The 15,633-nt window shown below is 44.9% G+C and overlaps 5 protein-coding genes across 10 annotated transcripts in view; 3 read left to right on the top strand and 2 right to left on the bottom strand.

The window, feature by feature from the left end:
- LOC140338957 (uncharacterized) overlaps nucleotides 1-15,633 on the top strand; it is a 275,025-nt gene that overhangs the window by 230,482 nt on the left and 28,910 nt on the right. The window lies entirely within an intron of this gene.
- LOC140338972 (uncharacterized) overlaps nucleotides 1-15,633 on the bottom strand; it is a 93,671-nt gene that overhangs the window by 74,197 nt on the left and 3,841 nt on the right. The gene's annotated exons all lie outside the window — the stretch shown is intronic.
- Nucleotides 1-15,633, top strand: part of LOC140338906 (uncharacterized) — a 155,616-nt gene that overhangs the window by 37,031 nt on the left and 102,952 nt on the right. The gene's annotated exons all lie outside the window — the stretch shown is intronic.
- Nucleotides 6,218-9,301, top strand: LOC140339043 (uncharacterized). Of its 3 annotated transcripts, none has more exons than XM_072423564.1 (5): nucleotides 6,218-6,247; nucleotides 6,518-6,631; nucleotides 6,817-6,951; nucleotides 7,028-7,079; nucleotides 7,684-9,300. In XM_072423564.1, the coding sequence occupies exons 2-5, from the start codon at nucleotides 6,563-6,565 to the stop codon at nucleotides 8,883-8,885; spliced, it is 1,458 nt and encodes a 485-aa protein (XP_072279665.1). In that variant the 5' UTR covers nucleotides 6,218-6,247; nucleotides 6,518-6,562; the 3' UTR covers nucleotides 8,886-9,300. The 3 variants fall into 3 exon arrangements, with proteins under 3 accessions (XP_072279665.1, XP_072279666.1, XP_072279667.1); XM_072423565.1 differs by lacking the exon at nucleotides 6,218-6,247 and adding an exon at nucleotides 6,260-6,357; XM_072423566.1 differs by lacking the exons at nucleotides 6,218-6,247; nucleotides 7,028-7,079 and having other exon boundaries at nucleotides 7,684-9,301.
- Nucleotides 12,858-15,633, bottom strand: part of LOC140339138 (uncharacterized) — a 15,618-nt gene continuing 12,842 nt past the window's right edge. The window contains exon 5 of the mRNA XM_072423721.1: nucleotides 12,858-14,644. Coding sequence (XP_072279822.1) covers nucleotides 13,883-14,644 — 762 coding nt within the window. The 3' untranslated portion in view covers nucleotides 12,858-13,882. The remainder of the gene's footprint in view (nucleotides 14,645-15,633) is intronic.

The raw sequence follows: 15,633 nt of genomic DNA on the forward strand, positions 1-15,633 counted from the left end.
GTACAGAGAAAAGAGAACCGGTCCAAGGACTGACCCTTGGGGAACACCAACATGGAGGAGAGTGGGGGAGGGGGAATTACCATTGAAAGAAACTTGAAAGGAGCGGTCGGACAGATAGGAAGCAAACCAGGAAGGGTGTAACTGATACCAATGGAGCACATTTCCATTTCTTTATACACACAGTCATTGATGGCCCAGCCATTCACATTTGTATCACATCTGGCCTATGATAGCAATGGAGAATTCCCAGGCAGACCCACTACTAGTGATACTCAGATTTGTTTCAGTTAAGTTCCAGGTCAATTCAGCTGAAATGCAGCGAATACAAAGTATAGCAGTCAGTGTTCCAATCGTCTGGTGGGTGCCAGAATTTGGGACACCTTCCATTATGGTTTTGTGAGCTAGAGAGAGTGAAGTGTTCTGTAGTCAATTCTTAGGGTCCATTCAGCTGAACTGCAACAAAAACATGAATTCAGAATATCTAAACAAAGTTTGGTTGGGCACCAAACTGTCTCTGAGATATCTCAGACATGATATCACCTTTTCTTAGCTGGCCCTGCCATGGCCTTTATACCTTTTAGGAGGAGGTTCTGAGGTAGGATGTGGTGACCACACGTATTCAGAATGGACATTTACCATTCACAACAATGGACATTCACCTGACCCCATAGAGAGATCTTAGAGCAGAAGTTATTCAAGCGTTGCATTATACTGTATTGTTCCTCAGGACAGTGAGTGGAGCCATGTACCATTGCTGTGCACCACAATTATAATAATTCTTCTAATGGAATTGGTTACCAGAGCATGATCCCTACGTTAGGTCTGTGGTTTGCTCCGAAGGTTATTCAGACGTCAGGGAAGGTCATGAGAAGGGTTGTATGCTTATAGTTTCCACCCAACCATACGATCATACCAGTAGGCACCCCTCTGAAATACTGTGCCCCGAGGTACAAAGCCCACTCCATAACGACATAGGGTCACAAGTTTGGTGTGGAGGAACTCAAGTTTTCTGCACAGAGCCTTGACCTTAACCCTACTGAACACCTTTGGGGTGAATTGGAATGGTGAGCCAGATCTTCTCATCCACCATCAGCACCTGACCTCACCAATGCAAATTCCTGTAGACATACCCTAACGTCTTCCGGAGGAGTGGAGAATGTTATGGGGGGAAACCTCCATATTATTGGCCATAGGAGAGAGACTCCTTATTATTGGCCATGGGAGAGGAGACTCAATATTATTGGCCATGGGAGGGGAGACTCCATATTAATAGCCATGGTTCATGGGAACACCATACTATTGGCCATGGTTCATGGGAACTCCATATTATTGGTCATGGTACATGAGAACGCCATATTATTGGCCATGGGAGAAGGGACTTCATATTGTTGACCATGGGAGAGGGGACTCTTTATTATTGACCATGGGTGGGTGGACTTCATATTATTGGCCATGGGAGGGGGGACTCTATATTAGTTATTGGTTTTGGAGAAGGATGGACAAGCTCATATTGATGTGACAGTCAGACGTCCCCATACTTATAGCCATATAGTACAGCTCCTAATACAAATACAAGAATTTCTTGTAAACCCCCACCCTATGGTCGCCTGGGCATACAGGAAGTGAGTTGGGTGACTGAAGATTTAGGTCACCACACACCAAACTGGTAATTATTAATCAACTATTTCAAGCTATTTCTTAATTTTTAGATGTTACCCCATAGATGTCATTCTATAAAATGTAGATTCCTACAAGCTAATAAAAGTACCTTAATGACTACTAGCTTCCTGTAATGTCCTGGAAGAGGGAGGGGTACAATGCTGTATAATCTAATCAGGAACGGTGGGGTAGCACTTCTACTCGGTATAAAGTACCACTGTCCATCACTATTTAAATAAAGTTTTATTCTGGCACTGATGGTGGTGCGGCTCACTAATATTTCACTGAGGAAGACGAGTGATGATGTCATGGACTGGAGTCAGCTGACCTGTGATAGAATGAAAAGGAGATTCTAAACTTGAGAACGGTCCATGGTGGACTTCAGATGGGACAAACCATCCTCTTCCACAAACACAGAGATACAAATCTTACATACCTCTGATATCCTGCAGAGGTAGGTAGCAGGTAGGTGATTCCCCCCATTTGTTTTACTCCCTGATGTATCCTGGGAACTGGAATTCTCAGCACTATCACTTCACTCAATTCTCACACACTAGTGACACCACCCGCATTTCACCCTTGCACTGGTGCAAACTACACATCTACCGCAGATCCACAGGCAGTGCAATATTGGACAGATTGGTTGCAGATCTGTAACTCCAGTGAACAGGCTGTAGAAGTAACGATTCATGGGTCACCTTGGAAAAGATTTTATGAGGATATTTACTGAGAAACTTTGCCAACACGTAAAAAGTGCAGCCTAGGCTCTGACCTCGGGCACCATGGCCGATAGGGGGGGCATTTATTCTGAAACCCCCAGCATCACCTGTATGCTGCATGATGTATTGAGACGTGGGATTCAGAGAGGAACACCTATATCAACATTCCAGGATTCAGGTGAGAATGTTAGGAGAAACACAGGTTTATAGGTACGGTGGATTCATCAGGCTGGTCAGTATGTACACAGCCAATCCGCAAAACCAGATTTCTATGTGCCAAGTTCTTTTATTCTGAGGTGAGATATTTACCTGAGAAGTTGTCTAACTGTTGCAGATTGGGGAGAACCCTTTTATGTAGGGTAAACATTCTGTTTTTTATTTTTTTAGGTGCAACACCCTAGGTGGAGCACCGCCTCCCTAATTCCTGGCCGCCTAGGCGGTTCGAGAATGAATAGGAGAAGCTTTCCGGGACCTACGTCACACATCCCGGGAGGCTCTTGGGTGCTCCTTCTACGCATGTGCGTGCGCAGAAGGAGCCCTTTTGCTCAGAGAGAAAAATTTGCCAATCTCACGCATCGGCAAATTCTTTTTTCATCCTACGTCACCCGATCCCGCGCTTGGGTCAGGTGACGTAGGATAAAGGACCAGGAAGAGAAGACAAAGATGGTGACACCCGAAGCTCTGGCTCCAGGATAAATGTAAAAAGCGATGCGGGACCAGATGCCGAACACCCCTGGAGTGATCGGTCCGCCTGCAGGATTAAAGATAAGTGTGTTTTCGGGTTCTTTTTGTTTTTTTTGGAGTATAGTTCCATGACATAGTTTGGTGTCATCTGCAAACACAGAAATCCCAAACTCTATATCATTTATAAAGATGATAAACAGTAAAGGTCCCAACACTGAACCCTGGGGTACACCACTAATACCCTTACACCATTCAGAGTATGAATCAATATTACAACTCTCTGGATGTGATCTTTAAGCCAGTTCTCTATCCATTTACACATTGAATTTCTAAACCTATCGACCCTAACTTGCATATTACCCGTCTGTGGGGTACAGTGTCACATGCTTTAGCAAAGTCTAAGTACACTATATCAACTGCTACTCCACTGTCTACCTTTTTACTTACTTCCTCATAAAATTAAATTTGTTTGACAACTTCTGTCTTTCATGAAGCCATGCTGACTATCACTTATAATATTATTTTCTAGCAGAAACTCCTCTATGTGGTTCTTTATCAAACTCTCCAAGACCTTTCCAACTATGGACGTTAAACTAACAGGTCTGTAGTTACCTGGTAATGACTTTGCTCCCTTTTTGAAGATAGGAACATCATTGGCCTTACGCCAATCCATTGGTACCTTGCCAGTGACTAAAATTTAGAAATAATGGCTTTGAAATAACCGAGCTCAGCTCTTTGAGGACACATGGATGTAGTCTATCGTTTCATGGTGCTTTTTCAACCTTAATTGTTAAATGTTTCTCAATCATATCAATGTTGAGCCATTGCGATCCATTTAAGGCGGTGACATTGCCATTATGAATTTGAGCTTTTCCTTTGTGTACAGAGTTAAAAGAAGTCTTTAGTAAATCTGCCTTGTCTTTATCCCCAGTTACTAACCCAGCAACATCCTTTAGGGGCCAACCTGCTCGGATTTGATTTTTTTGCTTTTTATATATTTAAACAAAAATTTGGGGGTTTGCCTTACTTTTCTTTTCAAAATGACAGACAGACTGCAGTTTTGAACATTTTTTTATCCTTTTTACATCCTGTGTTAGCTGTTAGCCACATAGGTTTTAATTTTAGCCTCTTAAACTTATTACCCATTGGAATATATTTTTCAGTGTGCTTTTGTAGAACAGACTTGAAACATTCCCATTTCTGTTCTGTATTCTTTGAGGACAATATTGTCCCCCAGTCCAAGTCACAGAGAGTCGCCCTTAATAATGGAAAATTTGCTCTCTTATAATGAAATGTTTTTATCTTTCCTGTTTTTGCTTCCTGATTACAGCTTACATTACATGAAATCATATTATGGTCACTGCTACCCAGATTCTCTTTTATTTGCACATTTGTTATAAGCTCTGCATTGTTAGAAAGAACTAGGTCCAGCAGAGTATTATTTCTAGTTGTGGCTTCTATAAACTGTACCATAAAATTATCTTGTATTACATTCACACATTTCCTCCCTTTTGCTGTTCCTGTATTGTCATTACTCCAGTCAGTGTCAGGGTAGTTGGAATCTCCCATGATTAAAACATTTCCACTTTTTGCTGCTTTTTCTATCTGTGCTAGAAGTTGATTTTCTATTTCTTCCTTAGCACTGGGAGGCGCTATAGCAGACTCCAATCATTAATTGTGTGTTATTCACCCCCACATTCACCTCCACCCATAATGCCTCAACCTCATCGCTTGTTCCCTCTGCATTTTCTTCTTTCACATTCACATTTAGATCACTTCTCACATACAGACACCACCACCCTTCCGTGTGACTCTGTCTTTAGGAAAGAGAGTATACCCAGGAATATTGGCAGCCCAGTCATGTGAAGAACAAAGCCAGGATTCAGCAATACCAACTAAGTCATAATTCTCCTCACTCATTAAGGCTTCCAACTCCCCCATCTTGTTTGTTAGACTTCTAGCATTGGTGAACAGGCTCCTTATACCATTGCTGCTTTCACCATCATTGTTTGCCAAATCATTTTGTTTTTTAGTACAACTAGTACTGCACAATCCAATGTTTGTAACATGGGAAGCCCCTTACAATTACCCATAATCCTCCCCCCAACTATCCCCAATCCCCCCTCCACTAGTGTCTGACCCCTGACTAACCTTCCTGCCACCTTATTTACCTGTCCCACCCCCCTCTGTCCTAGTTTAAATATCCCTCCACCATTCCCCTAAATCTTTCCCCCAGCACAGCAGACCCCCTTTCATTTAGGTGCAAACCATCTCTGGCATACAGGTTGTACCCCAATGAAAAGTCAGCCCAGTGCTCTATGAACCCAAACCCTTCTCTATTACCCCCTATTACTTTATTTATGTTAATAAAGTTTCATATCAGTTTTTGCTCTGGGGGTCACTCTTTCGATCTCCCGATGGTCGGGATCTGGTGTCGATGATCTGCATTGGTTTCCAAAATGAAGCGCTCAGTGTAGTCGGCAGATCCCACAGACTTTGATTCAGCTCTCCGCCATGCTGGGTTTTGGTGGGTTGATGGTGATCGGAATTCTCAAATTTTGTGAAGATTATGTAGTGCTCAGGACACTTTGCTTTACAATCTGATACCACCGATCCCCGGTGGATCTTCATTATAAGGTAGTTCCAGGGGATGCCCCCTCCTGAAGGTTACCTACCCCTGATATAGGACAACTTACCTCCCATCATTTGACAGGAAGGGACAAAGACGGAAGCAGTGGTGGGTGTAGCATGCCATGGCAAACATTGGCTGTACTCCAGTGGGCAGGGCGTTGGCAGGAGTTGATTTATTATGAAAAAAGTGATCTTACCCCCATTCAGGGCAACAATGCAGCAAACTGCCCTTAGCCCGGTCACACTTGGGCAGAAATCGGTTTGCCAGGTGCAGAACAAACTGCTGCTTTAGAAAACTGCAGTGCAGATGAATGCGTTTCCATGCATTGGCCTTGTATTCCGAGAAGGAAAAGTAACTGAGGACAGAATAGTGCCAAAGATCATGGTGACAGCTGGAAATCAGTACTGTCTAAGCCAAACTAGAACAACCACATGACTGCTGGTCACATGACCCCTCCACCAATCCCAGCACAGACTCTTCAGGAGACTACAACTCCCATAATGCAGTGCGAGGGAGGAGGTGACTTCCTGTGTGTAGCTGGGTGAGGATGGAGGTAAGAAGTGCTGGGATTGCTGGGGGATGGGTGAGGACGGTTCCAGGGACAGAGGATGCTCCTCCCAGCTATGACATCATGGGGGGGGGGTGCCTGTAGTCGAGCTGTAGGTAGGTGTCGGGTGAGTTATCTGTAAGGTTTGGTGTCATTTTATATGATGAGAAATGTCTCCTCCCCATACATGATCATCTCTCTTATATGTGTGGAGGACTCATCACAGATCATACATACTCCATGCAGACACAACCATTGTTTTACTTCCTTGTGTAGAGCTGAGTCAAGAGCATCTTCACCCCACCCAACGTCTGAGCAAACATGGAGGACACCATGACCGAGAGGATACTCAACCTGACCCTGGAGATCATCTACCAGCTGAGCGGAAAGGTGAGGAGGTCTGATGACTCTGATCTCTATAATAAAACACAGACCTGACCAATTAGGAGGATTCTGGGAGGTCACATGACTCTTATCCCTTTTATAAAACACGGACCTGACCGGTGAGGAGGATTTTGGGAGGTCACATGACATCACTATTCATGCCATGACATCTCTGTGACTCTTTATTCCAGAGTTGTTCTCCCGTGAAGTCAGGTGACCATCTGACCATCATGGTTCCTCCATGTCACTCCATGAAACCCGAGAGAGACAACGTGAAGAAGATTCTAGAAGTTATCACCAAGATGATGGAGCTGCTGATGGGGGAGGTGAGCCGGGATTTGTGGGAGATTATTATGGGATGTGTCTGGATGGTTCCTATAAGTTGTCATTGTCTCTGTACAGGGAGGTGTAGAAGGAGATGTGATGGACAATCAGCCGTCCCTCTGGCCATGGGGTAAGATGTCTGTTAGACCTGATAACAAAAATTAATTCCTATATATATTCCATTGATTTTACTATTGATTTGGGTTGATTATGTGCTTTTGGTAATGGATGACTGGTTTTCCTATTGGAGTGGTATGAGGGGATGCTGGTACTGCCAGTGTCTGTTCTAGATATTTTCGGATTTGTGTTTGTAATGGTTGTTGTAATCATCCAGCCTTGGTGGAGTCGGTTGAGAGAAAAGTAAGATTTTTGTCTCCAAATAATTGTAGTAAATTTGGATGTAATGTTGATTCTACAATGTTGATGTAATGTAACACAAAAAATATGTCTTTGTGGAGCCCAACTGAGCAACCGTTCAGAATTTTAGCTTAAATGGTCCTCACTCGGGGCTAGTAGTCAGACCTTCTGATCCTGTGCCATTGGGTCTCCACACACGTACTGTTTATTCTAAATAAACCCTCTAAATCATCTCACCGTGGACAGTGGTATTGTTTTGATCAGACCCCTCTGTGCATACAATGTCCATTGTCACCCTGTGTATATGTGTCTCCTATATCCACACCTCAACATGGGAAATGTTCCTCCTCGTTCATCCAACTCTTTCTTTCCTGCAGATCCTTCAGATGAAGCTCCATCTGATGAAAGATCTCCATCCTGTAAGGAGGAGCCCCTGGAGGAATGGAATCCCACCCACATTCTCCATTCACCCAAAGACCTCCCCCACTTTGTATCTGTTGGTATGAAGAAGGAACCAGACCAAGGTGAAATTGTATTAGGTCCTATTATTGAGCGTTCCCCCATATCTGAGGAGGGAAATCTTCTCCACACTGACATCTCGATGGATGGAGACCTTCCACACTCCAATGGGTCTACACACCACACACCTACACGGGTTAAGGAGGAACTCTTTGTTTGTGGTGAAGAACCTTTAGGAGAACCTCATGTTTCCCCTCCATGTCCACCAACTCTTGTTCCTCAGGAGGCCTCCTTGAAAAGAGAAGTTACAGAAGAAGAAGCAGTTTTTTTCAAGTGTGACGTTGTGGATCCCCAATTAGACTGCAAAGAAACCACACAGAGACAGATCCTCTCTAAACCCAACCAAAATGTAGCCAATGGGAAGCAGTTTTCTTGCACTGGGTGTGGGAAGTCTTGCCGAAGCAATGCAGAACTCGTTCAGCACCTCAGAGTTCACTCGGGGGAGAAACCATTTAAGTGCTCAGAGTGTGGTAAATGCTTCAGCCAACATTCCACCCTAACCATGCACCATAGAATTCATACGGGCCAAAAGCCATACACATGTTCTGAGTGCGGGAAGAGCTTTACCAGCAAGTCAGATCTGACCAAGCACTGCAGGTGCCACACTGGACTCAAGCCGTATTCATGCCCTGAGTGTGGGAAATTCTTCACCTCCAGCTCCCATTGTTTCCGACACAAGAAAATGCACATTGGGGACAAACAGTTCATCTGTTTAGAGTGTGGAAAGAGTTTTCTGACTCGGTGGGAGATGGTGATTCACCAAAGAATTCACACGGGGGAAAGACCTTATCCTTGTACTGAATGCAGCAAACGTTTTATCAGCAGCTCCGACCTGGTCAAACACCAAAGGAGCCACACTGGACTGAAGCCACACATCTGCCCAGAATGTGGCAAGAACTATGTCAGCCGAGCCGTCCTCACCCGGCATCAGAAGATTCACATGGCGGAGAAACGCTACTTCTGTGCAGAGTGTGGGATGGGATTTGTGAGAATGGGAACATTTCTGGCTCATGTTAAATCTAATTGCAGTCCTTGGGGTTCATCACAGCCTCCTAACTAAACTCACAGATTACATGCATGTTCCGGATGGAAAGAAGAAGGGGTGGAAAGAGGGGCCTCGTAGTGCCGTAGATAAAGAAAGGAGAGCTCATAGTGGGATGGATGGAAATGGGGGTGCACATAGTAGGATGGATGGAAGTGGGAGCTTATATTATAATGGATGGAAAACAGGAGGCTCGTAGTGGCGTGGATGGGAAAGGGGAGCTTGTAGTGGGGTGGATGGGAAAGGGTAGCTTGTAGTGGGGGGGATGGGAAAGAGGAGGCTTGTAGTGGGGTGGATGGGAAAGAGGAGGCTTGTAGTGGGGTGGATGGAAAAGGAGGCAATAGGAGTTGGTAGTGGGGTGGATGGAAAAGGGGAGTCTCGTAGTGGGGTGGATGGAAAATGAGGCAATTGGAGTTGGTAGTGGGGTGGATGGAAAAGGGAGTCTCGTAGTGGGGTGGATGGAAAATGAGGCAATTGGAGTTGGTAGTGGGGTGGATGGAAAAGGGGAGTCTCGTAGTGGGGTGGATGGAAAAAGAGGGAATAGGAGTTGGTAGTGGGGGGAGGCTCATAGTGGGGTTGATGTAAATGGGGTGCACATAGTAGGATGGATGGAAGTGGGAGCTTATATTATAATGGATGAAAAAGAGGAGGCTTGTAGTGGGGTGGATGGGAAAGGGGAACTCGTAGTGGGGTAGATGGGAAAGAGGAGGCTTGTAGTGGGGTGGATGGAAAAGGAGGCAATAGGAGTTGATAGTGGGGTGGATGGAAAAGGGGAGCTCTTAGTGGGGTGGATGGGAAAGGGGAACTCGTAGTGGGGTAGATGGGAAAGAGGAGGCTTGTAGTGGGGTAGATGGAAAAGGAGGCAATAGGAGTTGGTAGTGGGGTGGATGGAAAAGGGGAGTCTCGTAGTGGGGTGGATGGAAAACAGGAGGCAATAGGAGTTGATAGTGGGGTGGATGGGAAAGGGGAGCTCGTAGTGGGGTGGATGGGAAAGGGGAGATCGTAGGATGGATGGATGGAAGTAGTAACTCATATTGTAATGGATGGAAAAGGGGGGGCTCCTCCTAGGGTGGAAAATAGGGGGCTGATAGTAGGGTTGATGGAAAAGAGGAAGCTCATAGTGGAGCGGATGGAAATGGGGAGCTCATAATAGGGTGGATGAATGTGGGAGTACATATTGTAATGGATGGAAAAGGGGGAGCTCCTCCTAGTATGAAAAAGAAGGGGCTCATAGTAGGGTGGATGGAAAAGGGGGAGCTCATGGAATAGTGGATGAAGGCATTGGATCTTCAGTTGTGGTAAATACTATAGAAGGTCTGTAATCTTCTACAAAATTATCGTAATTAAATGTATGTCTTCATGGGAGTGTTCTGACCCCGGTATGTAAATACATCAAATTTTCCCGTTTCCTAACAATTTATGGGTTTAAAAAGTGTCCCACATTTAGAGGTTCCCACATTCCTCAACCTCATGACTCCCTCAAATAACATGGGTGGGGGGGGCATCACACTCATAGATGTCCGACTATTAGGATAACAGATTATACACCTGTTGTATCATGTTCCCCGTGGTGAATACACATCTGATTTCTTCAGTTACCCCAACAAGTTGGATAGATGGGAGGTGAGGGGAAAAAGCCAGGGACACATTGAAGGGTCACACATGACCTTTCCTGGCTGTTGTGGGGTCTGCTATTTATCAGCCTGGGTGGGTAAACCCATTTGAACACATTGGGTGGAGGGGCAGCTAGTTCTTGTTTAGTCGATGGGTCCAGTGATTTGGAGAGGGACTGCAGTCATCACTGCAACAACACCAGCTCCAGGGGTGTTACCTATTCCACATCCTTTACAGCCACCAAAAAACTGACCCAGTGTACTGTAAATTATATGTACAACGTTTCTGCTCATGCTTGACCATGTGTCAGTGCCTGGCCACTGACAGCATGGTCCTTTAACACAAAAAGATGTTGGTGGAGGGCTTTTGGGGCAAAATAATGCCTCTGTGGTGCAGAATCATGTGGCTCCATCCTACCCATGGATGATATGTTACAGGCAGTGCCTAACAACCCCAACTGTGACGTTATGGACCAGCTCTGGGGGTAGCATTGGCCTACACAAATCTTGGCCCACGCCATCTGATATATTAGGCAGATAGCTGCTCCCTTCAACCCCCTACAAGCACTCCCTGCCCCTAAACTTGGAATTAGAGGAAGGAAAAAGAAGAGGCACATTGGCAACACTTGGGGACAATCAACCCATGACCGGACTCTAGATGGTGAGGTCTGAACCCCACAGAATATGTAGCCTACCACATTGCAGTCCACTAACCAAACGCAACATACCATCAAAAATGGACAAAAAGGACGCACCTCATGTGTTTTCCTAGGAGGTTGGAAGTGATATAGGTGTCTCTTCTAGAAGGTTCCGCTCTGTATTTTTTTCCTAGGTCAGACATGATGTAGGGTTCTTCGAGATGGTTCTACTCTATGTATTATCTTCCTAGGAGGTTTGACATGATGTAGGGTTCTTCTAGAAGGTTCTACTCTGTAATATCTTCCTAGGAGGTTTGACATGATGTAGGGTTCTTCCAAAAGAATCTACTTAATGTATTATCTTCCCAGAAGGTTTGACATGATGTATGGTTCTTCTAGAAGGTTCTACTACTCGTATTATTTACCTAGGAGATCTGACACGATGTATGGTTCTTCTAGAAGGTTCTACCTGTATTATTTCCTAGGAAGACGGACGATGATGTACGGTTTTTCTAGAACAGTGGTCACCAACCGGTGGTCTGCAAGAACATTTTGCTGGTCCGTGGCCCTAGCCTGTGCACCGCTGAGCAGGGTCAAGAGAAGAACCCCTCTGGGAGGGCCCTCCGGCCAGAGCCGCAGACCATGTCCCCGTACAGATCGCAGGCTCAGGGAAGTGGGCTGGTTATGTATCTGACATCAGGATGTCACTATGGGGGAAGTTTCTTCCCCTTTGAGTAACACCTGGTCCATGGGTCCGAAAAGGTTGGCAACCACTGTCCTAGAAGGTTCTACTCTATTATTTTCCTAGGAGGTCTGACATGATGTACGGTTCTTCTAGAACTAGGGTGCCCAACCTACGCCCCCCCCCCCGTCCTTGCTGAGGCTCAATTGTCCCCTATGTGCACAGGTGTGAGGTGATAATACAGATCAGAACTCTCCTGTCCTTGATAAAGTTCAGTTGTTCCCCATGTGGACAGGTGTGTGTGATACTACAGATCAGAACTCCCCAGTCCTTGCTGAGGCTCAGCTGCTCCCCACATCCGGCCCGCATAGCTGTCAGATCTGGCCCCTTCCTCATTCCCTCTCTGCTCACATCTCCGATGTTTATCAAGATCATGCTACCATGAGAGGGAGCTGCTCACCTTGTACTGTGAGATAATCCCAGCATGCAGCTATCATTATCCCCATGTATAAATCCTCATATCTCCCTCACAGTGTTACAAATGTGATATTTTCAGGGTACACAGGGGACCCTAACAGTGCTACTAAACCAAACTAAGCCCTCTACGCCAACAAGTTGCCAGATATGGAGTCGCAAGCATAAAATCCTAACAGAGATATTTTCACATTAAGTGGGGCTATTTTTAGACCAGGGTCCCCAAATTACCTTTGTATATTGGGGACCCCCTAAGGGTCACTCTCATGGTCATGAGCATTAGGGTACCGACAATTGTCTGTGTGCTGTTCACAAAACGTCAAGGCTGCGTTCAGGTTGGCGGTAAGGTTACCCCTTCCTCCTGATTGGCTGGTAGGGTGTCTGTTACACATAGCTTGACACTTACCTTCTGTGAACCCCAATTTCTCTGGAGCTAGAAATGTAGGAGCCAGTCGGGAATGCCTTTTGTCCCCTTTCCCAATTAAAATGTTATACCCATCATATAATGTTTCCTTGTCACACAAACCCTTGACTATCCGTCACATGAATTGCATTTCTCTGGAAGTATCCATTGCAGAGACTCTTGATTTGTCATCTCGTTTATTTGGTGCATGTATGTTAGGGTAACTAAAACATTTAATTTCGTTTTAAACATACATCCTACTAGATTGTAAGCTCTTCGGGGCAGGGTCCTCTCCTCCTGTATCACTGTCTGTATCTGTCTGTCATTTGCAATCCCTATTTAATGTACAGCGCTGCGTAATATGTTGGCGCTATATAAATCCTGTTTATTAATAATTATAATAATAATAATAATCTTCAACGTTTGTTTGCATTGTAGCTGTCGAGTTTTATCCCAATGTCAACAGCGGCCCCCAGATAAAAAAAAAGGTTGGGCACCACTGTTCTAGAAGGTTCTGCTCTATGTATTTTCTTCCTCGGAGGTCTGACATGACGTACGGTTCTTCTAGAAGGACCAACGTGATGTCATGTTGTCATTGGAAGGCCAGTGTTTTAGCTCATTTTGTTTTATACCTGTTTGGGGATTCTTTTTACTTTTGTCAGGGTATTTTAGGGGGTCCCAAAACTGACCATCAGAGATGAGACAGAAGATCCTAATTGTTGCAACAGAGAAAATCAAAGCAGTTAAAGCAAATAGTTTCTAATCCATCAATCCTTATAAGCATACACAATCACTCCTGTATAGGGGGGCTTAAACCATAATCTAATTTTCAATAAGCAGATTGTCCAATAACGTATAATCGGAAGTCCATATAAGCATAAAAGTTTACAAACAGTTATTGCGGTGGACCACGTGTCTAGCACTTTTGGTACAGAAATGACTGTCCACCATTTTGGATTCCAACTCAAATTGGTTCCTTTGCAGCTGGTCTCTGAAAAGGATTAAACAAAGCAGTAACTATTCTTCACAAAGCAGAGTCTTTATTTTATGCTATAAACAGACCCCTATATTTTTCTCTCACTTTTATATTTCAGTACTTTTATTTAAGCAAAGCTTATCCGAACATGGATTCCTAGACGCCCCGACCAACCACCAGCCATTTTGATTCATACAGGAGACAATTCCCACACCCTGGACACAAACACCTACAGGGTTGTATGGGTTCTCTGATGTCTGGTAACACAGGACTTATGTGAAAAGCATTTCCCACACACAGGGCAAGAATATGGCTTCTCCCCTGTGTGAGATATCTGATGCATAGCAAGAATAGACTTCCGTGAAAAAGATTTCCCACATTCAGCACAAGAATACGGCTTCTCGTCTGTGTGACACCACTGATGTGTGTAGAGATGGGATTTCCGTGAAAAAGATTTTCCACATTCAGCACAAGAATACGGCTTCTCACCTGTGTGAGACCTCTGATGTGTGTTGAGATGGGCTTTCTGTGAAAAACGTTTCCCACACTCAGGGCAAGAAAATGGTTTCTCCCCGGTGTGGCATAACTGATGCACACTAAGAAAAGATTTCCGTGAAAAGCATTTTCCACACTCAGGACAGGAATACAACTTCTCACCGGTATGCAATCTTAGATGGCTGGAAAGATTTGTCTTATCTGAAAAAGTTTTCCCACATTCAACACAAGAATATGGCTTCTCCCCAGAATGAGATCTCTGATGTTTAACGAGTTCTGTATTCCGTGTAAAACTTTTACCACACTCGGAGCAGGTATATGGTTTTTCTCCTGTATGCAATTTCTGATGTCTGGAAAGATTGGACTTATCTGAAAAACATTTTCCGCACTCTGGACAGGAATATGGCTTCTCCCCTGTGTGAGACCTCTGATGTACAGAAAGACTTAATTCATAGCAAAAACGCCTCCCACACTCAGGACAGGAATATGTCTTTTCCTGTGGAATGCCAGCACCATTCCCTACAGTAGGAAGAGACTTAGAGTCAGAGGGATTGCATGGTCTATCCATAGCTGGGCTGATGGTCTCTTCTCCCGCACAATCTCCTGTCATGGCCTCCATTTTACAATCTGGAGATAAAGTCAGACGATCCTTTGAGGGTTTCTCCATGAAGTGTCCTGGAAAATAGAAAAATATGATGGCCGGATATGAGACGTTTACTTCACCCAAATCAACATTCCATCTGGATCAGGTAGATGGAGGCAGCAGAGGTCCCCTTCAGTCATAGGGCCTTTGGAGCTCCCCTGACATCACTTCTATATTTACATTTAGCCTAGTCAGAGGTGAGGAACCAATGGGAAACTGGGAGAAGCATTGTCTACACACACCCACAAGGAGGAGGGGACTATCGCTAACCTAATATTGGCTGATATCACTCCAACCCACTCCGGACCAACCAGTCATCAGAGATACAAGAAGAATATATGATGGCTGACCTGTGCTGATCTGTGTAGGAGTGTCCTCCTCTATGAATGTCCTCATCATTCCAGCCTCCTCCGTATATTGCTGATCATTCCCCACAGACGTCTCTTCTTCAACTTTAAGCTCAACTTTTATATCCATCAGATCTTCACCCTAAACCAATAGAATGTCAGAAAATAACATCTGTAACATAGGAGGATTGGTCATGTGACCTCACCTAGAAAATATTATCTTGCAGGGGCCATACATCATCTCCACCTACCTGATGATGGTGAGGGATCTCCTGACATTCCTGTGTGGAATCCCGGGAATACAGAGGACGGGGACATCTCTCTGGTGGGTTTATGGGGCCCTCAGCTCCACCTACCTGATGATGGTGAGGGATGTCCTGATCTTTCTGTGTGGAATCCCAGGAATACAGAGGACGGGGACATCTCTCTGTTAGGTTTATGGGGCCCTTAGCTCCACCTACCTGATGATGGTGAGGGATCTCCTGACCTTCCTGT

Source organism: Pyxicephalus adspersus, chromosome 10 (assembly GCF_032062135.1).
Source record: "Pyxicephalus adspersus chromosome 10, UCB_Pads_2.0, whole genome shotgun sequence".
Lineage (NCBI taxonomy): Eukaryota > Metazoa > Chordata > Amphibia > Anura > Pyxicephalidae > Pyxicephalus > Pyxicephalus adspersus.

What these genes read in the sequence shown, in the direction of transcription:
- LOC140339043 (XM_072423564.1), top strand. Translation starts at nt 6,563, where the DNA reads ATGGAGGACACCATGACCGAGAGGATACTCAACCTGACCCTGGAGATC. An exon ending in TGGAGCTGCTGATGGGGGAG is followed by an intron (nt 6,952 to 7,027) that starts GTGAGCCGGGAT and finishes GTCTCTGTACAG; the next exon opens with GGAGGTGTAGAAGGAGATGT. An exon ending in GCCGTCCCTCTGGCCATGGG is followed by an intron (nt 7,080 to 7,683) that starts GTAAGATGTCTG and finishes TCTTTCCTGCAG; the next exon opens with ATCCTTCAGATGAAGCTCCA.